Source organism: Myotis lucifugus, unplaced genomic scaffold, assembly GCF_000147115.1.
Source record: "Myotis lucifugus unplaced genomic scaffold, Myoluc2.0 scaffold_37, whole genome shotgun sequence".
Taxonomy (NCBI): Eukaryota; Metazoa; Chordata; class Mammalia; order Chiroptera; family Vespertilionidae; genus Myotis; species Myotis lucifugus.
The window spans coordinates 6,229,635-6,254,408 of NW_005871085.1; the positions used below are offsets into that span (position 1 = coordinate 6,229,635).

The window sequence follows — 24,774 nt, forward strand, 5'->3', positions numbered from 1 at the left end:
TTCTCTTATAGAAATTAATTAAAACACCAAAGTGCAGGAAACCATTGTTCAAACAGTAATCAATGGGCTTCCCACTGAGACTTCATAGATACTTTCCTTTTTCCATTTACTGCTTCTTTAAAATGATTTTAAAAGAAATTTGCACGTGCCAGAAAAGTAGTTCATGACAGTTACACATGCTGCGTTCTTAGGCACATGTCTGTAATTCTGTATGGAGGTCAGAATACAGGATAGTAGCAGGCTCCTGCCATGTTTTCTTGACTTGTTTTGTTAAAGTCCCTTTAGGTAAGTCTATAAATAAGGCCCGCACAATACTTTAAGAAAAAAAAAAAAGCATCTTGTTGATTTAGGAACTCTCATACCAGGTGGTGGTGGGCAGGGTCTTGTTGGAGTTCCGATCTTCGGTGGCAGTGCTGGGGGTACATCTTCACTTGTGACTGGTGCTTCCTCCAGCACGTTTTTTGTAAGGACCACATTGCTGGCGGAGTTCAGTGTGGCTGAACTGAAAGGATCTTCATTGTTAGCCTTTGTTTGAAAAGAAATGTTTATGCATGGTTATATATATTATACCAATTAAGCTGTACATGTAGCATTTGGAAGAATGGTCTTCAGTATTATGCAGCTTTATGTATTTCAATTCTGAGCACTGACATTTTAACCATTGCATTCAGGGCCAAAGGGGGAATATTTTATTTTTTTAATTGTTCTATATGAGTAGTGATTATAACACTGCTATTTTTTAAGAGCAAAAGATTATACCAAAATAAGCCATCTGGGGATCAAAGGTTTGTCAAGCTTCAGGCAATACAAAACCACTGGAGGCCATTTTAAAACAGCATCTTGAACATTAAAGACAACTTGAAAGTCAGTTTTTTAATGCAAATTGACCTCATGGAATCATAATTTTAGTCTTAATGTGAGTCTGAACACCCTATCCTTCTAATACATGGAATAATGAAAGATTCTGTTTTCTATAATGAATCAGATGTTAATATTTTAGCTCTATTTAGGCTAGTGTTTCTCTACAGTAGCACTACTGACATTTTGGGCTGGCCATAATTCTATGGTGTGGGGGTACTGGGCAGAACTTGGTAGGATGTTTTAACAGCATCCCTTCTCTCTATCCACTAACTATAAATAGTCCCCCTATCCAACTGTGACAACCAAAAGTATCTCTAGACATTGCCAAATGTTTTCTGGGGGGGGGGGGGATTATACCTAGTTGAGAACCAATGGCACAATTTGACATATATTCTAATTTTACTCTTTTGGCTTCAATCAGTCCTAGAGCTATCCTGGAAAATAGGTAGAAGACATGTAAGTGCTGGACTATGTGTATTAACATAACCCTAGCAGCCTCAGAACAAAAAAAGCCAATTAACCAATGCAGAGGATGGAATGAATACCCAGATTATACAACTATTGACCCAGACAATCAAGAGGAGAAAAATGCAGTTTAATTGGAAGAAACGTGTTTAAAAATACATAAGACTCTTAAAAATGAAGTTGTTGAGCAAACCTGTCAGTAGAAAACTATAATTACCTGTGCTATCACCATGGTCTTTATGAATAGAAATATGTACATCTACTTTAATTATATATTATCTTCCACTTCTATTTGAAATCAACATTTGCTGTGAATTATTGAAATCAAGTTGCAAAGTCTGTGAGGGGGTTATATAATTGAAAGGAAGAATTGCTCTTTTGGTAGAAACAATGTATTTTATACCTTCCCACTAATCACTTTGGATACCTTTGACAATGTGCTGAAGTCAGCAAATCCATCTTCAAATGATTCATTTCCAAAAACAGAAGCAAAGGGGTCTGTGGCTAAAACGAATAAAGAAAATCAATGCAATAAAACAGAAAGACATCAAATTTCATGTCCTCTTTCAGTTGGTAACATTTCAGATAGGTGAAAAATATCTAATCCCAAATATTAGTTCCTGAATTTCTGACTTAAGTCCAAAAAGACAGTGAGCACATTGATATACCTACAAGATAAATGCATTTCTTTATATAAATCAACTATTAAGTAATTTAAGATGAAAAACAGGTAAACTAACTCTAGATAAAGCATTTAGGACTCTGGAATACATGTCACATAATATAGCTCCCATGCACTTAAAATATTTATAATAACGACATCAAGAAGTAAAGAAAGCTAGACTACATTAATTCCACATTTTACACCTATTCTCCAAGGCCCATTTGAATGCTACCTCATCCACAAGGCTTGAAATAACGGAGGCATCTCTAATTCCAAGAACAAGAAGTGATTTCTTCCTTTTTTGTGGCACTGACTGCATTCTAGTTTGTACTATAATTATCTATGATTGATATATCACACTTTACTAGATTTTAAGGTCCTTAAAAATAGGGAATAAGGCTTAGCCAATGAAAAATGAATGGTCAAAAAACATTTGTTGACTAGCACATCTAGGAAAATAAGAAAATAGAGTTCCTACCCCTGGAAAGCTCACAGTCTAGTGAGGAAGATGTAAACAAACTATAATAAAACCATCTTAAATGAGCTATTAGAGATATGAAAAACATGTCGTAGGAGCCACTGTCTGGGAGAATTAGGAAAAGTATCAAAGAAGACTAACATTTGAACTAGGTCTTTTAAATAAGGGATGGAATCTGCCAAATAGATGAAGGTAGGAGAAAGCAAGCTATTCCAGGCAGAAGGCACAGTAATTGCAAAAGCAATTATGTAACCACTGCTCCACAGGCATGACAAAGTATCTGTTCCATTACAGTGCACTTACCACATGGACTAACATTTCTGGCTGGAATGAACTGATCTACTTTGAGATAGGCTTCACTTGTTCAGGCATAAGGCCACCAATAAAGTCAAAGAATGTTTATAGGAATTTCTGCTTGATATAGGAAAGCAGAAAAGAAACAAGGGAAGGAGAGGAAAGAAATCTGCAAAAGAGAGTGTAAGACAGAGCAAGCAAAGAGGTGCAGAAAAATCTCCTTATCCTTCCTCAACTCTTCATCTTTATATCAAACTAGTGGCCTGGTGCACAAAATTTGTGCACGGGGGAGTGGGGGAGAGGGTGTCCCTCAGCCTAGCCTGAATCTGGGACCCCTCGGGGGATGTCCAATTGCTGGTTTAGGACATCCCTCTCACAATCCAGGACTGCTGGCTCCTAACCATTCGCCTGCCTGCCTACCTGATTGCCCCTAACCACTCTGCCTGCCAGTCTGATCACCCCCAACTGCCCCCCCCTTTCTGGCCTGATCACCCCTAACTGCCACCACTGCCGGCCTGCTCGTCCCCAACTGCCCCCCGCCCCCCGCTGGCCACCCCCAACTGCCCTCCACTTGCCAGCCTGATCACCCCTAACCGCCTCTGCCTCAGCCCCGCCACCATGGCTTTGTCCGGAAGGTCTCCCTGAAGGTCTCCTGGTATAATTAGCATATTACCCTTTTATTAGTGTAGATCAGGTTTAGAACACTGTGCCCAACCACTCATTGAAATGTGTAAAGTGTGCCTTTACTCTAAAAATGAGTATACCATGGGCATAAACAAGAAGACGGGCAAAGAATATATACAGGCGTGGGCAAAAGTAGGTTTATAGTTGTGAGTACACAAAACATGCAGTTTATTCTTGTATTATTATGTATTAATTATTATATTATTTATTTGTATTACAACTGTAAACCTACTTTTGCCCACCCCTGTATATTATTTTTGTTTGATTTGTCACCAAGTTACTCATGGGGTGGAGGAAGTATAGAGGAGTGGTGAGAATCATAGACAAAACCAGTCCTTTAGGGATACACCAACAACTCTGAGCCTGAAGAGGATGTTGAAAGTCCAGAGTTACAGGAAATCCTGGAGCTTGAGCTATGAAACATGCTTTATTATTACTACATATCTGCTGAGTCCCACAGCTGGGGCCCAGCCTAGTCATGGCTGGTGTTTCAGGCTTTCCCTTCCTTTTCCTCCTCTTCCTGTTATTCCTGATTCCACAGCAGCTGAGGTATAATCAGGGTGCAGATGCTCTCCTGATTGGTAGACAGGTAATGAGGGAAAGGGGTTGGGTTCATTTCACTGGAAAGACTGAAAAATCAGCTTCATGCTTTTCCTCTGCCATTGTCCCACAGCTTTTACAAGAAGTCATAACATTTGGCAACAGTGCTGAGTTAGGTCAAGTTTGACTGAAATTTTGTGAAGTGACTGGAATTTTGTGGAGTGTACTTTGGGAAAGAAATGAATAAAAAAACATGGCATTTATGTATGAAGCATATGCTACTGTAGCTTACTAGAGTTTTTCTACACTTTCTTCATCAGAATAAATGACCTATTTAGCACTGGTCCAAACACTGGGAAATGTATCCTGTATGAACGACAAAGCATTTTTGCCCAAACTAGGGAATTAATAAGAGTTTGGCTAGAACTTTCTCAGATATCGATCATGACTGAAATGAAGCAGAGGCCCACCCAGAAACTGGAAGGAGTCACTGAGTGTGAACTTGTTTAGCTCAAGTGTGAGACACCTGCTGAGGAGTCCCAGGAATAACACTTGGAGAGGAACTCAGCGGGTGGCTTTCTTCTTATTGATGCACACAGGAGCTATGAGCCAGCAAAATCAGGCTTTAAATGCAAATGGGACCTCACTAACACCCTTTTCTCCCCAAGAAAAAAGGTAATGAACACTGTGGAAAAATACATGAAAGCATGATAAAAAAAATGCCATCTATAATCTCATTTCCAGAAATAACTCATACCAATATTTTACGTTTTTAACAACCTTTTATCCTGGTATTTTTTTCCATTACATATTTGAGATCAGACTATGTTGATATGCTTCCTTTATGAAGTGTGATTGATAAAGCTACATTTTAGGCATGTCACTTTTTATCCCCTTATCCTGATTTAATTTATAGCATTCATAAGTACCTAACATATTACATGTTTGTTTATTGTCTATCTTTCCCATATAAGCTCTATAAAGACAGGAAGTTTGTTTTGTTCGCCACTGTATCTTCAAGGCCTAGAACAAGGTCTGGCAAATAGGAGATAACTCTTATTGTTGAAAATATTGGGGGGAAAAAAGAGTACAGAAACTGTCTACTTATAAGGGATCTTCCAAATAGGTATCATAACATGTCTTAGCACAACCAGATGAACAACAAGGAATAAGTGAAACCAGTCTTAAGATTCACAAATAATTCCCATAAAACAGCTGTCTACCAGAGAATCCTGGGAGGAGAAGGAAGAAATCTTTTCTTCCCTAATGACCTGTTTATGACCCACAAGATAATCAAGCTCAAGCCAGTCACAAAAAGATAAATATTACATGATTCCATTTATATGAGGTACGTAGAGTAGTCAAATTCATAAATGCAGAAAGTAAAGGGTGGTTGCCAGGGCCTGCAGGAGTGGGTAATAGGGAACTTTTGTTTAAAGAGTATAGAGTTTCAGTTTTGGAAGATGAAAAAAGATGGATGTATGTGATGGTTGCATAACAATGTGAATATACAGAATACCACAGAACTGTATACTTAAAAGTGTTTAAAATGGTAAATTTTATGTTATGTACTAGAGGCCCGGTGCATGAGATACCTAGCCCGGCGTGCACCCTCTCCAATCTGGGATCCCTCGAGGGATGTCTGACTGCCTCTCACAATCCGGGACCGCTGGCTCCTAACCACTCGCCTGCTTGCCTGATCACCCCTAACCCCTCTGCCTGCCTGCCTAATTGCCCCTAACCACCTCTGCCTGCCTGCCTGCCTAATAGCCCCTAACTGCTTCTCTACCGGCCTGATCACCCTGCTGGCCTGATTGCCCCTAACTGCCTCTGCCTCACCCTGCACCCAGGACCCAGGATTCCCTCCTCCAGCTGGTCGCAGGCACCCAGGACCCGGGCTTCCCTCCCTCTGGCCGGCCGCAGGCACCCAGGACCCAGGCCAGCTTCGCCCAGGCCAGCCGCAGCTGCAGGGGACCGTGGGGGGTGGCTTTGCCCGGGCCGCAGCTGCAGATGCCCAGGACTGTGGGGTGGGCGACTTGTCTCTCTCCCAGGCCGAAGCCACAGGCTTGTCCCTCTCCTGGGCCACAGGTGCAGATGTAGCTGCTGGTGACCGGGACCATGGGGTGGGCAGCTTGTCCCTTTCCCGGGCCACAGCCTGGCTGGTCCCCATTCCTCTCTCCCCAGTGTTGAGTGTCTGAGCCATGATGGCGTGATGACAATTTGCATATTAGCTCTTTATTATATAGGCTATTTTACCACAGTATTTTTTTTTAAACACTTATCAGAACAAAATAAACAATATACCCCATCCCCAGGATTTTCATCCACTGGGCTCCTATCACATGCTCTGTGAGGAGGGTAACTGATTCATCTATTCATCCAGGAATAATATGTGGCCAGGCATGGTTTAAGGTTCTTGGAATACATTAGTGAATACAGAGATCCAAGTTCCTATGGAACTTAAAATTTAGTGGAAGGAGATAAGAAAACAAAGTCATTTATCTGCCCTAGCTGGTTTAGCTCAGTGGATAGAGCGTTGGCCTGGGGTTCAATTCCAGTCAAGGGCACATGCCCGGGTTGCAGCCTCGATCCCCAGTGTGGGATGTGCAGGAGGCAGCTGATCAATGATTCTCTCTCATCATTGATGTTCTATCTTTCTCTCCCACTCCTTTCCTCTCTGAAATCAATACAAAAATAAATAAATAAATACAATATAAATGTATAAATGTATATGTATCTAGACATACACCCAGCTTATTGATTTTTTAGAGAGGAGAGAGATAGAGAGTTAGAAACATCGATGAGAGAGAAACATCGATCAGCTGCCTCCTGCACACCCCCTACTGGGGATGTGCCCGCAACCAAGGTACATGCCCTTGACCGGAATCGAACCTGGAACCTTTCAGTCCGCAGGCTGACACTCTATCCACTGAGCCAAACTGGTCAGAGCAATAAAAATATATTTTTTTAAAAAGTCATTTATATAGTATGCTGGAAAGTAATCAGCCATAATGAAAGGAAAAAGAGTAGAGAATAATAAGGTCGGAATGCTGGGATGGGTGGTGGTGCTTGTAAATGTTAAATAGGGTGGCGGCCAGAGCATGCCTCACTGAGCGACATTTTGGCGAAGATTTGTTAGAGGTAATGGAGATCATCACATGGACAGATGAAGAAAGACCATCCCAGGAATAGGGAACAGTTAAAGGCAGAGCCCAAGGAACACCATCCTGTTGTTTGAGCAATAGCACAAAGGCTATGTGCCGGAGCAGAGTGAGTAAAGAGAATAATGATAAGAGATATTGTTAGGAAGGTACCCATTGTAAGCCTTTTACTGGATATAGTTTGAACACGGAGCCAGTAAGATTTCCTGACAGACCAGGGATAGAGAGAAAGAAAAAGAAGAACCAAGGATGATTCTGAGGTTTCAGGTCTTAGCAATGTTAAAGATAAATCACCATGAATTAAAGCTTTAAGAGAAGCAGGTTTGGGAAGGAAGATTAGGTGTTTGGTGTTATTAGACATATTATGTTAAATATATCTAGGAGCTAATTAAGTGGAAATGTCAATAGGTAGTTGGGTGTATGAGTCTAGAGTTTAGGGAAAAAAATGTGGCTAGAGATATAAATCAGCATATAAATATATGTACATCCATGAAACCAGGCGAAATCCCCAAGGGAGTACAGATAGAGAAGAAAAGATGTCCAAGGTCTAGGGCCTAGAGCAGCATGACATAAAGAAATTGGGGGAAAGAGGAAGAATCAGCAAAGGAGACACAAGGAATGATCAAGAAAGTCATTGGAAAACCAGAGACCTCAGATGGACCCACTATTTCCATCTATTATTCTTTCTTTAACTTTGTGAAATGGCTTCCCATGTGAGAATTAAATGAGACCAATTATGGAAAAATGGTTAGCACATAGAGTTCTGGAATTATGCAAGTGCTCAATAAGTGGTATTGTTATGATTAACAACAATATATCTTAGTCCCTCCCAGGCTATTATAGTCATTTATTCTACCACTTTGCAGAAAATGAGCTTGAAACTGGAATTAAAAGAGAAAACCAACAAAGGCAAAAGAGACCTCCTACAGTAAGACTGCAATCCACCACTTCAGCCTTAACTATCCTATATAATAAAGAGTGAATATGCTAATGTTCATGATGCCCTCACGCCATAAACACCATTCAGCAGGAGGCTGCATGTGTGGTGGGGCAGAGCCGCCGTGTTGCTCTGGAGATGGGGCGGCAGCAGGGAGGCACCCAGAGGAGGTGGGATCAACCCCGAGGTGACTCACGGGACCGAGGGAGGGGCTTGAAGCAGCCAGACAAGGCCGGAGGGGTCGGGGGCGAGGCCATGTGCACTCAAGCTCTGGGTGGAGAGGTTAGGGCAATGGTCGGCAAACTGTGGCCCCTTGAGTGTGGCTCTTCCACAAAATACCACATGTGGGCACGCACGTACAGTGCGATTGAAACTTCGTGGCCACACTCAAGGGGCCAAAGAGCCGCATGTGGCTCGTGAGCCGCAGTTTGCCGACCACTGGGTTAGGGTGTCAAGACGGGACAGCGGGTGGGTGGGCTGGACTGTGTGATTCCGTGCACCGGGTCACTAGTCTGTACATATAAAAGCCTAAGCCACAGGCCCACCGGCTAGTAGCTATGACGTGCACTGAACACCAGGGGGCAGACGCTCAATGCAAGAGCTGCTGAGCTGCGGTGACTTGGCAGCTGCGGTTCTCGGGTGATGCACCCGGAACCAGAGAGGAGGGAACCCAATTCCAGGGTGCCGAGAACTGCCCTCTTGCAATCCGGGACCCCTCAGGGGATGTCGGAGAGCCAATTTTGGCCCAATCCCCGAAGGCCAGGCTGAGGGACCCCACTGGTGCACAAATTCATGCACTAGGCCTCTTGTTCCTCTATAAATATGCTTTATCAAAAGGTCTGTTTTTCCCTGTATGTCCGACCTCCATTCCTTGTTCCTGTTATTCTCTTTGCTTGACATAGTCTCTTTCCATAACTACTTATTAAAAACCCCAGTCCATTCTTTCAAGGCATACCGCAAAAGCCATCTTTTGCTTTTAAGTCATTCATGATTTACCCTAAATGGAGGTGGTCTCCCTTTCTTTTAAATTTTTGCAGTTTTAATGAACTCTCATGGCACTCACTATTCTTTAGTGTGGGCAACTGAGAGTTAATTATAAATGTATTAACCTTTCATTTTATTTTCTTGGGGTATCCTTTCTAATTATATAATATCCGTAGCAATATATAAATTCATCAGTTTAATAAGGGAAGTCTAAAAAAGCATATGTATTTTAAAAAGATATAATTTAACCACTGTTACTAGAATAAGCCTTTTAAAAATCATATTTGCTGTCATTTAAATTTTTGGTTTAAATCAATACCCCATACAACATTAAATCTTGTTTTCTACATTCCTCTTTCTTGCTACTCATGTTGGAAGCTAAATTTCAACCTGAAAATAAATGATGCAGTGTTAAATCCTATCTTGTTACAATTTGTACAATACAAGAAATTCAAATAGTGAAGGCCTTTCTATTATCTTTCTCTATGCCCATAATCCTTAATTTGTCACAATCAACAAATTTTGTGTACTGAATAGCTCACCCTATTTCCATCTGAAAAATAAGGCAGTCTATTTTCAGCATGATATTGAAGTATTGACTTGTTTCAGTTCACTCCCTCTAATTTCCTGCTCTCCTACATAATAGCTGGTCTGTTTATTTGTAAATGAACTGTGAGAAAGAAGCAGAGTTACTTAGTTAAGAAAGCTTTTAGAATCTGTCACACTTAGCTTTTCTTTTTCTTTTTTAAAATATATATATATATTTTTTTTTAAATATATTCTATTGATTTTTTACAGAGAGGAAGGGAGAGAGATAGCAAGTTAGAAACATCGATGAGAGAGAAACATCGATCAGCTGCCTCCTGCACATCTCCTACTGGGGATGCGCCCGCAACCCAGGTACATGCCCTTGACCGGAATCGAACCTGGGACCCTTCAGTCCGCAGGCCGATGCTCTATCCACTGAGCCAAACCGGCTAAGGTGCTTTTCTTTTTAATATATTTTTTATTAATTTCAAAGAGGAAGGGAGAAGGAAAGAGAGAAAGAAACATCAATGATGAGAGAGAATCACTGATGGGCTGCCTCCTGCATGCCCCCTACTGGGGATTGAGCCTGCAACCTGGACATGTGCCCTTGACAGGAATTGAACCCGAGACCCTTCAGTCCGCAGGCCGACATTCCATCCACTGAGCCAAACCAGGTAGGGATGTCAGATTTAGCTTTGAATCTTGGCTTCACCTAGCTCAAATCTAGTAAGTAGTATCATCCTAAATTACTCAATATTCTGGGTCCTCAATTTCTTGATCATTAAAATGAGAATATTACTTAAAGGTTATTAAAAGGACAAATGAAAAATTGGGTACCATAAACAAAGCATGTCTTATTACAGGACTTATCCACTATTTGGAAAGTTATTATAATTACCTATTGGAAGCCACAAGTTTTTAAATCTAGGCCAAGATCCCTAAGAGTCAATGCTGACTTTGAAACTGCCACACAACACTGCTTTTATAATGGGAAAAAAAAATGTTATTGGTTTTACTGACATTGGCGAGAATACGTATTGTAGTAAAGATCTTCAACATGAACAATAAATGAGATAATGAATCATAAGGAAAGTAGAAAGTGATACATAAACACTTGCCATCATTATTATTATTGGTAGATTACAATTGGATATAACTATGCAATAATTTTAAAGCCATACATAAGGAAATAGGACAAATACATTTGGAGACCAAAGAAAAGAAGCTTAAAGAAAAGGGTAATGCTTACTATTCAAATAAATTGATGTTTTCTTACCTGAATCACTAGCTGCAACAACAACTGTTCCACCAGGAGCAAAAGGATCATTGTGTTTCAATGTATCTACCTAAAAAAATTATACAAAACCATGAGAGAGGCAACATTTCATAGCTGAAACCTCATTGCTACACCAAAGAAAATATTCTTTACAAACTCTAAATTCACTAAGGAATACGGGCATTAGGAACAAATGTTTCCCCCTACTAATTTGCAATCTTATTAAATCAAAATGATACATATCATTTTCTAATCTCCTTTTATTATGAAATACAATATCCACTCATAAAACTGTATTAATCATATGTACAGTTTAACAAATAAGTATCAAGTGAACACATATGTAATCATCTTCCAAGAAACTGCCAACACCTCAGAAGTCATGTGTTCTTCTCCAATCACCATCCCATCCCTCCTCTGTAGAGGTAATTATTATCTTGACTTTGGTAGTATCCATTTCTTTTTTCTTCATAACTTTGATACTTGTATAGATGCACACTATTTTAACTTTTTATTTTGAAGTAATTTTAGATTTCTAGAACAGCTGTAAGGATAATACATAGCTCCCATATTCCCTTCACCCAGCTTCTTCTAATGTTAATATCTCATATAATCATGGTATAGCTATTAAAACTGAAGAATTAATACTGGTACAAAACTATAAACTATAGATTTTTATTTGGATTTTACCAGTTTTTCCATTAATGTCCTTTTCTTATTCCAGGATGACATACTGCATTTAGGATGCATACTATTCTCTTAAATATCCTAGTATTTAATATAGAAAATGCTAGATTTCCATTTTCTATTTGTTATCTAAAATAGTTTAGCATTCTTCCCCTTAAAGAAAACATGCACTTGTGTATTAGGGAGAGGGAAGGAAGGGAGGGAGAAGGTGAGGGAGGGGGGGGGTGTTTCTGCTAAAAAGATCCTGCCACTTTTAAATATGCCATGTAAAACTCTGTACCAAGTAGCAAGCGTGAGTAGCTACGAGTGAGGACTTTACCAGAAGCCAGTTGTCTTCCCACTTTACTTTAGTTTTTAATCATAGTCAAACAAATTGTGTATTTAGGAAGACAACTGAACTTCTTCTTTCTGGCATCAGGGTGTTTGTATGAGGCCATCCAAAAGCCTTGGCAGACAGTGAAAGGGGCATGAAAAGAGCTTTGCAATATTTATCTCCCACTCTGACTCTGAGTGTCAAAGGATAACGCAGAGCTTAATTTACAAATTCCCAAGTAAAACAGGTGTATTTGAAAAGAGACTTATATTCTGTTTATAAAAGAGGACCCATTAAAACTACTAGCAGAAAGAATTACTACTAATAAAGTTTTGGAATTGAAAATGACAGTACTTATTTTAACTGATGCCAATGATACTATTTATAAAACTAGCACACTAGTTTATATGCTGATTATATCTGTTGAATAATGAATAGCAATCAAAGAAAAAAATTAAGCTGGTCTGTATAGGAAATAAATTTCCATGGTTCCTAATATAATCATCAAAATATTGGTGTGAGACAGTCACTGGCATGATAATTTAAATCACCAACTATTATTGCTCTTCTTTTGACTTTGAGGGAGGTAAAAAAACAGGCCTGGTTTTTAATAATAATTTGCTAGTTTTGTGTACCATTACAGAGAGAAATGGAAAAAGCATGCCTACATGCATGTCAGGATTAATTTCTATTCCTTCACCGAACACTGTGCAATCACCCTAAAAGGGCAACGGGCTAACAAGGGAAACAAGATGGACGCGTAGTCCATCTATCCTATATAATAGAAGGGTAATATGCAAATCGACTGAACAGCAGAACAACTGGTTGCTATGATGCACACTGACCACCAGGGAGCAGACGCTCAATGCAGGAGCTGCCTCCTGGTGGTCAGTGAACTCCCATGGGGGGGGCGCTGCTCAACCCGAAGCTGATGGTTGGTGAGTGCAGCAGTGGTGGCAGGATCCTCTCCCGCCTCCGTGGCAGCACTAAGGATGTCCGACTGCCCACTTAAGCCATCAGGTGGACATCTCATGAGGACACCCGGACTGCAAAAGGGCACAGGCTGGGCTGAGGGACCCTCGCCCCCCAAGTGCACGAATGTCGTGCACCAGGCCTCTAGTATATATATATATAAAAGGCTAATATGCAAAGTGTCCCCTTGGGAGTTCTACCGGGAGTTCGATCACTTGCTATGATGTGTGCTGATCACCAGGGGGTGGTGCGGAATGAAGGAAGGCCCTGGCCAGCAGCTGATCGTCCCTGATCCCAGGCCAGGCCTAGGGACCCTACCTGTGGAAGAATTTCGTGCACTGGGCCTCTAATGAAGGAATAAGTGGTCATAACTATGTTATGTTCAGTTTGATAATTAGGCAATTTAGTACAAAAAGGTAATTTTCATAACTAAAATTCAGATGGTATGATTTTATAAAATTAATGCTCCAAAATCCTCCAATAAGGTAACCTAACTTACTACTGAAATTCCCTCTCTTTATCAGCCATCCACTCTTGACTTTGACAATATGACTTAGCACCTACACAATGCTACCAAACACCAGCTAGGATAGCAGGAAATGGCAGTTGTTTATTTTGGTTTGTTTGGTCTTTAAAATTATATCCCTTTGAGAACAAAGACCAGCCTTGAAGAAATAGAAAATACTTTTGAGGAGAGATTCATGACTGGAGGCATAATCAGAGGCCTGTTTTTGTTTGTTTCTTTGTTTTTTAAAAAAGATCACAAAATCAGGGGTTTTAAGAGCTATGAGGAAATAAAGTTCAATTGTAGGCTATAGGGGTAAAGACCTTAAGATTTTTGATCAAGGTTTGAATTCAGCCCTATCATTTACTAACTTATTACCACTTAACCTCTCTAAGCCTCATTTACTTTATCTTAAACATGAGGATAATAACATAAGCCTTACAGGATTATTGTGAAGATTAAATAAGGTAACACAAGAAAAGAACTTCGCACCATGCCTGACATATAGAAAAGATTAGCTAAACAGCTATTATTATATTAGCAATTTGTTTTTTGTTTTGTTTTGCTTTTAATGGAGGAAGTGCAAGCTGCTTTAGAAAACTGGGGAGAAAAGAGGAAAAGTAAGAATAAATGGCAGAAATATTTCACCAGTATAGAGGAACAGGAGAAATTTGTTTATTTTTAAATTAGAAAAAGCTGCTTTGGCTTTTTTGCTCTTTAAATGATACGAGTGAAGAATGAGAGGGTAGAATAAGGTGAGAGGGAAAGAATTCAGGTTACAGCCAATTTAAGAAGAATTTGGCAAGTGGGTCCACACTGCAAACTATGTGTTATAGGAAAACACAGTATCCAGTAGCCTGTGGAAACCACAAATATTCAGTTACGGAGGCATTTGCTCAGTTTTACATCAATGGAAAATACCAGTTGTTGGCCAAATAGTTCCTTACCAAATACAGTAAGGAAGCAATTCAAGAACATCAAAATCTATTATCTTTAAAACAATCAATTACTCTTTTAAGAAAGTATTTTCCTTTTTAAAAAATCTTATTGAATTTATTGAGGAGACATTGATTAATCAAATTATATAGGATTCAAGTATATAATTCTATAATACATCATCTGTATATATTATTGTATTCATCACCCAAAGGCAAGTCTCCTTCTGTCACCATTTACCTCTCCCCACCCCTTTATCCTCTTCTACCTCCCTCCACCCCTTTTTTCCATTGGTAATTACCATACTGTAGTCTGTGTCTAAGAGGTTTTTTCTTAGGAAGTATTCTCTTTTTTCTTTTTTAATCCTCACCCAAGGATATTTTTTCATTGATTTTTTAGAGAGAGTGGGAGAGAGAGGGAAAGACAGAGAGAAATATCAATGTGAGAGAAACACAGCAATTGGTTGCTTCCTGCATGAACCCTGACCAGGGCCTGGGCTGGGGAGGAGTCTGCAATCAAGGCACGTATCCTTTCGGTCCCCAGGTCAATGCTCTATCCACTGAGCCAAACTGGCTAGGGCTTAAAGAAGTATTCTTAATCCAAGAGTAATGAAAGACAAAATTTTTGCTTCAAATGCCTGTCACTCAACTGATCCTTTCTGGGTCTGGTTTACTCATAAATATGAAAATCCTGCCCCCCCAAAATAAGCCTCCAAATAATTTTTTTTTACAACTCCCAAATTACTCATAATTATTGAAATTAAATCATAGCTACATAAAAGTTTGTTAGAATATTTCATTATATTATTTTATTTTAAATATGTTTAAATACCCATGATATAAAGATTTTGTTTTTAAAGCCTCCAGATGATAAACCTAACCTTGGCTATGCTAAGTTAATTATTCTGAGTCCAAGTGTTCTTATTCTTAAAGTAGACACATCAACACCTACTTTGCAAGGCTGATGTGAAGATTAGGAATGTAAAGCACACAGAAGTATCTGATCATAGTATGTGGTTATTAAATAGTGATTGTTGTACTATGTATGTTCTCAAGACTCTGACATTTAGTGGGAATTTGTACTTCTTTGTAAGACAACATTCCAGATGTGTCTATAAAATAACAATTATTTTATTTTTCTAAAACATTAATGTTGTTCCCTTTAAATTGATTTTCATTATTTCAATAATGCATATCAAACATTTCTAAAAACCTTTACTTAACACATTGCAGACCAGTAGTTTTATTGCTAGCTTTACTCAGTGGCCAGATAAGTTTCTAATGAATGAGTACAAAAAACGTTTTACATAAATGTTAAAGGCACACTTTAAAATTAAATACCCATTGCATTTTGAAGTTATTTATTACATGTTCTTAGAAGCTAATATCTTTTTAAAATATATTTTGTAAAACACCGTGTAATATAAAAACACGAGAATTCTCATGATCCGTCCATAATGTGTTTTAATATTGGTATATGGATTTCTAAACATTTATTTTAATACTAGAGGCCCAATGCACGGAATTCGTGCATGGGTGGGGTCCCTAGGCCTGGCTGGCGATCAGGGCCAATCAGGTTCCCTGCCTCCCCTCCTCCTCCTTCCCTTGCTGCCCACGTCTGCCACCACCCACCCCCGGTTCCCCGTCCCAGCCTGGGCCCGGTCCCAATCAGGTGATCGGGGCCTATCTGCCAGGGGTAGAGACCCGGGAGGTTGGCCACTGGCCCTGAGGAGGGAGCTGGCCCTCGGCCCGCCTGGAAAAGGTGCCGCGTCCACTGCCACCCACCCCCGGTTCCCCATCCCAGCCAATTGGGCGATCAGGGCCTGCTGGCTGCGGGGAGGAACCAGGAAGTTGGCCGGCAGGCCCCATCGGTGATCGGGGCCTGCGGGCTAGAGGCAGTTCCTGCATTGAGTGTCTGCCCCCTGGTTGTCAGTGGGCACCATAGCGACCGGTCATTCTGGTGGTTCCGTCGTAACAGTTGCTTAGGCTTTTATATATATAGATCCCCAATGGGACAATATTTGGTCCTTTGAAGGGTAGACTTGATTTTTGGATGACATAAGTTATTCTAGTTAATTCCAGTGGGTGATCAAGCTCTGAACCAAAAACTAGATGGGCTGAATGAAACTAAAAATCCTATATGGCCCATCAGAAGTAACCTAAAACAGGATTCTTTCACCTGTATATTGCAAGAAACTCACAACACTAGTTACCCATTTAACAGTTTTTAACCCTCCCACTTACCGATGTAGTACTGCTATTGCTGGCTGCACTGAAAGGGTCAGTACTAGAAGTGACAAAGGGATCAGCAGAAGATTGTTTGAAGAAACAGTCAGAGGCAAATGGATCTGAACCTTTGAAAGGATCACCTCCAAATGGATCTAAGAAAATGCAGCATTATTATGAGACTAAAAAACTATTACACTGAATTTCCTGTCACCTGAAGGCATGACAACTTGCAGTAATAAAAAGACATTTTGTTATTTTTTTATCAATCAAAATACTTTATTTTTAAAAAATTTATCTTTATTGTTGAAAGTATTACAGATGTCCCCTCCCTCCGATCCCCATCCCCATCCCCATTTTGAACTCCTACAGAATCTAAGTTATGTACTTTCTATTATGACTATTGATCTTTAAAAAAAGGTATAGACAGTTCCATCTAGTTAAACAGCTTTAATTAACATTCTTCACCATTCACCCAAAGCACACCAATAATTCCAACACTTACTACACAAATGTTTCCTGTATGGTAGGTTTTAATAACACCTCTAAGTTAGTTCTAATTGGGGGTGCTCCTAATTAAAGGAGGGGGGACTAGAAATTCCATAATGGTTTTGATAAAAGATAAGTGTCCTTAAAAAAAAGAAAATCCTCACCAGAGGATATGTTTATTGATTTTAGAGAGAGAGGAAGATAACATTGATGTGAGAGAGAAACATTATCAGTTGCCTCCCATATACACCCCAACCAGGGATTGAATACACAACTTTGATATGTGTCCTGACTGGGAATCGAACCAGCAACCTTTTGGTGTATGGGACAACGCTTGAACCCAACTGAGCCACCCGGCCAGGGCAAAAGATAAGAGTCTTATACATAATAAACTTATTTTTTAAAACTAGCATATAATTTCAAGGGATCCCATTTTAAGACCCTTAATTTATGCTATCATTAACTAAAATAAAACAACAACAAAAACTTTTAAATGTCTTTCTTTCTCTAGCTCAAGGGTAACAGCCAATATTTGGAACAGGTTCGCAAAGAAAACTAAATGGTACAAATGATTGGCTTTATTCTAATGCAAAATCCCAGAAAAAGAATATCTTAAAGCCTGGCTGGTGTGGCTAAATTGGTTGAGTGTCATCCCATGCACCAATAGGTCACTGGTTCAGTTCTGGCCAGGGCACAAGCCCAGGCTGTGGGCTCAATCCCCAGCAGGGGGCATGCAGAAGGCAGCAGATCAATGTTTCTCTCTTCTCGATGTTTCTATCTCTCTCTCCCTCTCCCTACCTCTCTCCCTCAAATCAATAAAAACATACTTTTTTTAAAAAGAATATCTTGCCCTAGCTGGTTTGGCTCAGTGGACAGAGCATCGGCCTGAGGACTGAAGGGTCCCAGGTTTGATTCCTGGTCAGGGCACATGCCTGGGATGCAGGCTGGATCCCCAGTAAGGGGCGTGAAGGAGACAGCCGACCCATGATTCTCTCTCATCATGGCTGTTTCTATCACTCTCTCTTCCTTTCTGAAATCAATAAAAATATATATTTTCTTTAAAAAAGAATATCTTAAAAAGCCTGACATTTAGTAAATCTTTAAGATGTTTCTTTTTTGTCCTAGCCAGTTTGCTCAGTGGTTGGAGCGTTGGCCCTTGGACTGAAGGGTTCTGGGTTCAATTCTCGTCAAGGGCACATACCTTGGTTGCAGGCTCTATCCCAGGCCCCAGTCAGGGAGTGTGTGGGAGGTAACCAATCGATGTCTCTCTCTCACATTGATTTTCTCTCTCTCTGTCTCTCTCCCTCCCTTCCACTCTCTCTAAAAATCAAAGGAAAAATATCCTCGGGTGAGGATTAACAAAACAAAACAAAACAACACAAAACAAAACAAGACAAAACAAAAGATGTTTCCTTTTCCTCCATTCATTGGAGTAGAGTGTAAAAAGAAAGTTCTAAGCCCTGTAGTGTAACTCACTATATTTACCTAATCCTTGACTAATAAGGAGAAATCAGTGTAAATATTGCTAAAAGCATCAAAGTATAAACACTAATGTCATTTTTAAAAAAGTAAAGCTAACAGTTAAGTAAATTCACAAGAATCTACCACTTTCACTCTAAAAATGCAAGGAACACACAACATCAAGTGAAACCTTAGATAAGTTTTAAAACTAAATAAAAAGTAAGTCCATTTCCTATAACTACCCATTCGGATCTCTCATTCCTAAATACAACATAAATTTATAATATACTGACCAATTTTCCCGAAAGGATCATCCTTGAAAGGATCACCTATGATAAAATAAATAAGCAGAAATCAAAATAATATTTACTATGTGGCACCATTACTTAAAGGTAACTTTAAAACAAAAGCACAGTTTCTTAAAGCAATATTTGTTTCATTAATCCCACTGCAAAGTAAATAAAACAATGAGATAAAAAAAAAAACAATGAATGCCATCCACCTTTAGGAAATATTTAAAATAATAAAGAGTAAAGGTAGAACATCAACACACCTCCTAAGAGGGTCAAATTTGAATCACAGACTATACTTACCTCTTGATCACAAGTTACAGAAGGATGAGAAAAGACAGCATGACAGCAAGAATTTTACTAACAAAATCTCTACTCTTCACAACAGTATGAAATGAGTATTACCATCACCACTAGACTCATTACTGCCATGACTCTAAACCAGTCACGCTTAGTCATGGCAGTAATGAGATCAGTCTGCCATCTTTAAAACTGATATAAATTGACCTATCAGTTTCACAAGGTGATTTTAGAAATAACATGCAAAAAGAGCTTTAACACAAGTAGTATTTAGCAGAGTTTAGAGTGACATCAGATAGTTTATTAAACTTATGTTTCTTCAATAAGACTGTAGGAACCTTAAGGGCAGGGATCAGGATACTATTATAGCTTCCATTGTTTGTTTTAAAAGCATGATATTGGCACTTTTAGTAAATAACTGCTGATTGACTAAGAGTGCTCCACATCTCTCCTTTTGATCCCTATTCTGAAGAAATATACTCTTATTCAGGCGTTTCTAAAACATAATTAAAGGCTTAGTCCCAGGATTTAGTTGCGTAAAGATGACAAATACTAAAATCTGAGCATATAAAACCTTACTTTTTTATAACAAGTAGGCTATCAAAATTGAAGCCCTAATTCTTATACAGTTTATATATTTAAAAGCCTTTTTTTGGTAAATCTATAATATAAAAATAGGAGTACTTACTGCCAACAAAAGGATCAGACTGGAAAAAATCCAAGTTTGTATCTGTAACTGGATCTGTCAGGGAACTTGATTCTACAGTAAATGGGTCTTCCTAAAAATAATTTTAAATAAGAAAAAAAATTTTAGGAATCAAAGTTTTAAAAGGTAACATTTTAAAATAACATGCTTTGAAAAATCAACTGATGGTAATATAACAAATATTTCTGTAGCATAAAGTTCATTTAACACATTTTCCTCTTTCCTTAGCATAAAGGAAACCACCAATAAGAGCATTTACATATAAAATTATTTTTACCTCTTTTGAAAGTCTGTCACTGTTAAATTCAGGACAAACTTTTTCATTGACAGCTGCAGTCACCACTTCGATTTCATCAGTCACACCACAAGGCAGTATTTCAGGACTACTTCTTACCTACAAAATATTAATGCCACAAGGACTAACAATGTATTTTCTACTTGGAAGAAAAAATGACAAAGAAAACCCCAAAATTACTAGAAAATAAAAAGGCAAGCAGAATATATTCATCGAATGACTTCTCCTATAATCTTTCTTGGGAAATGGTATCACCAAGCATAGATGTCACTGAGGTCTTCCTTAACCACTTCCCTTTGGTCATCCCTCAGCTAGATTCCATGTCTTACAGTATCTGCCTCCTACCGTTTTTTCAGATTCTTATCTTCTTTTTCATCCTATCACTATCCTCCATTTATATCATTTCTGGTCCAAATTATTATAGTAACCTTCCAACTGCTTTTGTGCCTCCAATATATGCCCTTCCAATCTATCCTTTCTTATAATAATCAAAGTAATAGATTTAAAATATATATCTGATCTTAACCCTTCAGGCTAAAAGTCCTCCAATGGCTTCCCATTGGTTTCTGGATTTATAACAGTAGATAATAAGGCTTAATGCCCTGGCCAGTTGCTCAGTGGTTAGAGCGTCAGCCCATGGACTGAAGGGTCTCAGTTTCAATTCCCAGTCAAGGGCACATACCTCAGTTGCAGATTTAATCCCTGGCCCTAGTCAGGCCCGAGCGGGAGGCAACCAATCGATGTGTCTCTGACACCTCTCTCTCTCTCTCTCTCTCTCTCTCTCTCTCTCTCTCTCTCATCCCTTCCACTCTCTCTAAAAATCAATGGAGTCCTGACTGGTTTGGCTCAGTGGATAGAGCGTCGGCCTGCGGACTGAAGGGTCCCAGGTTCGATTCCGGTCAAGGGCATGTACCTTGGTTGCGGGCACATCCCCAGTGGGAGATGTGCAGGGAGCAGCTGATCGATGTTTCTCTCTCATCGATGTTTCTAACTCTCTATCCCTCTCCCTTCTTCTCTGTAAAAAATCAATAAAATATATATTTTAAAAATCAATGGAAAAAATGTCTTCACTCCTTGGGTGAGATTAAAAAAAAAGTGGCAGGGGCAATCTCCATTTAACACCACGCTGTCTTTGAAGAATAACCTAGTAATTTTACCTTTTGTGCTTAAAAGAAAATTCTATAATGTGTCTAGCACTGTACTGTCTAAATAAAATCAAGTATTAATTTTACATCTCTTACTGCTTAATTTAGACTAAAGCAACTCTCACATGGACCATTCCAAAAGTCTTAATATGTGTCCAATCCAACTCTCCAATCCACTTTTCACATTTCCTAAAAAGTAAGTTTAATCCTGTTACTTCTTGCTTAAAATTCTTAAATGCCTACCTACTTTTGTATGATAAATTCCCCAATGCTTCAAGATAAATCCAAATTCTTTTTTTAAATCCTCATCCAAGATACTTTTTCCATTGATTTTTAGAGGGAGGGATGGTAGGAGAGAGAGAAACATCGATGTGAGAGAGACACATCAATTGGATGCCTCCCACACGTGCCCCAAGCCAGGGCCAGGGATTGAACCTGCAACCCAGGTATGTGCCCTTGACTGGGAATGGAACCCTGACCCTTGGGTGAGTGGGCAGACACTCTAACCACTGAGCGATATCGGCCAGGGCTACATCTAAATTTCTTATCGCCTGGCTCTTTCTGACCGAAAGTGGTCATTTTTATCCAGGTACACATCACCATCACCCAGGGAATTTGTTTTTAAAATATATGTACCTAGCTATATCCCAGAAACTCAAGTTTGGAGTAGGGCTCAGGCATCTATATTCTGATAAAGTACCAGAGGTAAGGCGGGCGCCCACCAGGAGAAAGCCACATCTTCTATCAATACTCTCCCACCATCACAAGATACTCTTCAAAAACTTCCCACGACCCTGTGCAGCATGTTTTCTCCCACCTCAGACCTGATGCTCATGCTGCTTTCTCTGCCAGGAATGTACCACTTCTCCTTTGCTTAGGTACCCCTTTTTCACTTTGAAGGTCACTTGTGAAGTTCTCCCTATAACATCTTCTCTGAGCCCCCTCCAACCTGAATGTCCCATGGCTCCTTTGCCACAGCCCTTTCACACAGTGTTACACTACTAGACTGTGCTGCTTGAAGGCAGAGTTCCTTAGTCTTTTTTCTCTATAGCTCTCACACATAACACAGTACTCCTTTTTTTTTTTTTTGCTTTTTAAAAAAATTTATTTTTATTGATTTCAGAGAGGAAGGGAAAGGAAGAGAGAGATAGAAATATCAATGATAAGAGGGAATCATTGATTGGCTGCCTCCTGCATGTTGGACCGAGCTCGCAATCCAGGCATGTACCCTTGACCAGAATCGAACCTAGGACCCTTCAGTCTGCACGCTGACGCTTTATCCACTTAGCCAAACTGGCTAGGGCAAACAGCAATACTCTTTTACATAGTCAGTAGTCTCTAGATAACTGGTAAATAACTGTCCTCAACATTAGGAAATAAAGCATTACTTTCAGCTCTGGGTAAGAATATTTAAAAACAATTTCTAAAAGTTATTATCTAGTGAACTACTGTTTTGAAAACATATATACAAGTAGACCGGTTAAATTACATTTTAAAATTGTTAAAACTCTTACAACTGTTGGATTAGTTCCTATTCTGCCTCTCAAAAAAAGAAAATCTCCATTGTCCTCAGATAAGGCAAGGCCACATAGTTGTATCAGGTATGATATCAACAAAACTTTTATCTGAATCAATTTCTTTTCCTGAAGTTGATTTTGAGGGTTAGGGAACTATTAGACTCACTGGAGACTCCTGGTGTATGGGCTCCGACTCTAGGTTGCTCTGGCCTTCAGCATGTTCATTCAGGTTGGCTGTTTCACTGCTGCTGGTGCTGAGGCTGCAATAATCTGTGGTGCCATTCACAAGAATGCCGTGTGGGCTACTGCGCCAATTTAATGGATTACTATGGTTTTCCAGCTCTTTCATTTCCATCAATTTCATTTGTATCTGTCAACACAAAGTACAAGTACAAACAGAATATATTACCAGAAAGACATGCAATGTAAATATGGCTATACCCATTGACTTGATCAAAGATACATTTGCTTCTATAAGGAGAATATGCTGGGAATGAAGCATGACGTAGAGATTTCAGTAATCCATCCCAGTAAGTTCTCCTCTTGAAATTCCAATACATGTGGATTTTGAAAGCTCTAAGAATTTTGACTCAAATATTTGTATACTGGCAGACCTTTAGGGTATAATTAGAAAAAGAAGGGTCAGGGTAATGGGGAAAAGAGAACAAAGTGACAGAGCAAGAGAACATGGCGTAGTGAAGCATTAGAAGAGATAAAGGAAGTTGAGGGACAGTACACGAGGTTTTAGATCCAGCCATACTCTTATTGGGAAGGAGAGGAGTGAAGACAAAGATAGTATGAGCTCTGGGATTTCTTATTAATGAGCTAGAGCTCATGAAGTAGTTTCTAAATCAGAGGTGGGGCACTGTTTTTCTGCCAAGGGCCATTTCGATATTTATAACATCATTCGTGGGCCATACAAAATTATAAACTTAAAAATTACCCTGCTATATTTGGTAAAAATTTTAATTAACTCACTCCTTATGCCTTGGCAAGGCCAGACCAAATGATTTCACGGGCCTTATATGGCCCTCAGGTGGAATGTTCCCTGACCCTAAAAATCTAAGCTATGCTAAATATGCTAAGTAAAAGGCACTCGAAGTTTTTTTATCCCAATATCCAAGTGACTTTATACTCTTGGGACAATAGTGGGACACAGAGGGTAGAAGTCAATAAATTTTAATACACACACACACACACACACACACACACACACAAATGTTGGGGCTCAGTGGCAAGAAAAAAATGCTTATTTATATTAACATCTGTAAAGAATTTACAAATATCTTAAAGAGATTGAGAAGGCAGAATAAAAAAATGTTTGAGTGAAAAGGAATATTCTCAATTTCATAAAGTATATATATTGTAAATGACATTAAAATTCCCTGTATTTATGCTTTTTGCTTTTAGCAAATATAAAAATGACCCACTGACATTTCAGAAATCCAGGCTCTGTTCATGTAGCCTTATTTTCCCTATAACGTTTTTAAGTTGCTCAATTTGAAATCTGTAATTTACCACAGATCTTTTGGGGTCATAACCCTGAGAAAGATCATGATTTTGGATTGGGAGACAGATGTAAATCCAGCTCTGTCACTTTCCAGTTAGGTGATCTTAGTCAGAGTAACCTCTCCAAGTCTATTCCTTAATCCAAAAGGGAGTAATAATCACCTGTTTATATGAAGCAAAGAACTCTGTGAAATGTAAAGGACTATGTAAATGACGTGTAAAAATGTGTGTAAAAGTTCCTAGCACTCTGCATTTCCCACTACTATAGCAAAAATTTCCTGTTCCTATTCCACTAATTCACCCATCTTTTAAATGTTAAAGACCTTGAGCTCTTTGAGGATAGAGACCACACTTTTCGTTGTTGTTGTTTTGAGACCACAACTTTTGGTATCAACTTTGTACCTCCAATGATGCATACTGTGAGTGCTTAATATATGTTCACTTAATGAACACAAGTATTGTGCGTATAAATTTAAATAGTGGGCATCAGAAAGCATATATATCTACCAATTTATATACTACACATTTGTAACACACAGCATGTATATGCCT

General features: G+C 39.2%; 1 protein-coding gene across 1 annotated transcript in view; it reads right to left on the minus strand.

Annotated features, from left to right (window-relative positions):
- The window catches only part of EPS15 (epidermal growth factor receptor pathway substrate 15), a 112,190-nt gene that overhangs the window by 7,317 nt on the left and 80,099 nt on the right, over positions 1 to 24,774 (minus strand). Inside the window, 8 exon segments of the mRNA XM_006110087.3 lie at positions 363 to 525; positions 1,754 to 1,830; positions 10,873 to 10,942; positions 16,529 to 16,665; positions 18,754 to 18,789; positions 19,739 to 19,829; positions 20,034 to 20,150; positions 22,880 to 23,083. Coding sequence (XP_006110149.1) covers positions 363 to 525; positions 1,754 to 1,830; positions 10,873 to 10,942; positions 16,529 to 16,665; positions 18,754 to 18,789; positions 19,739 to 19,829; positions 20,034 to 20,150; positions 22,880 to 23,083 — 895 coding nt within the window.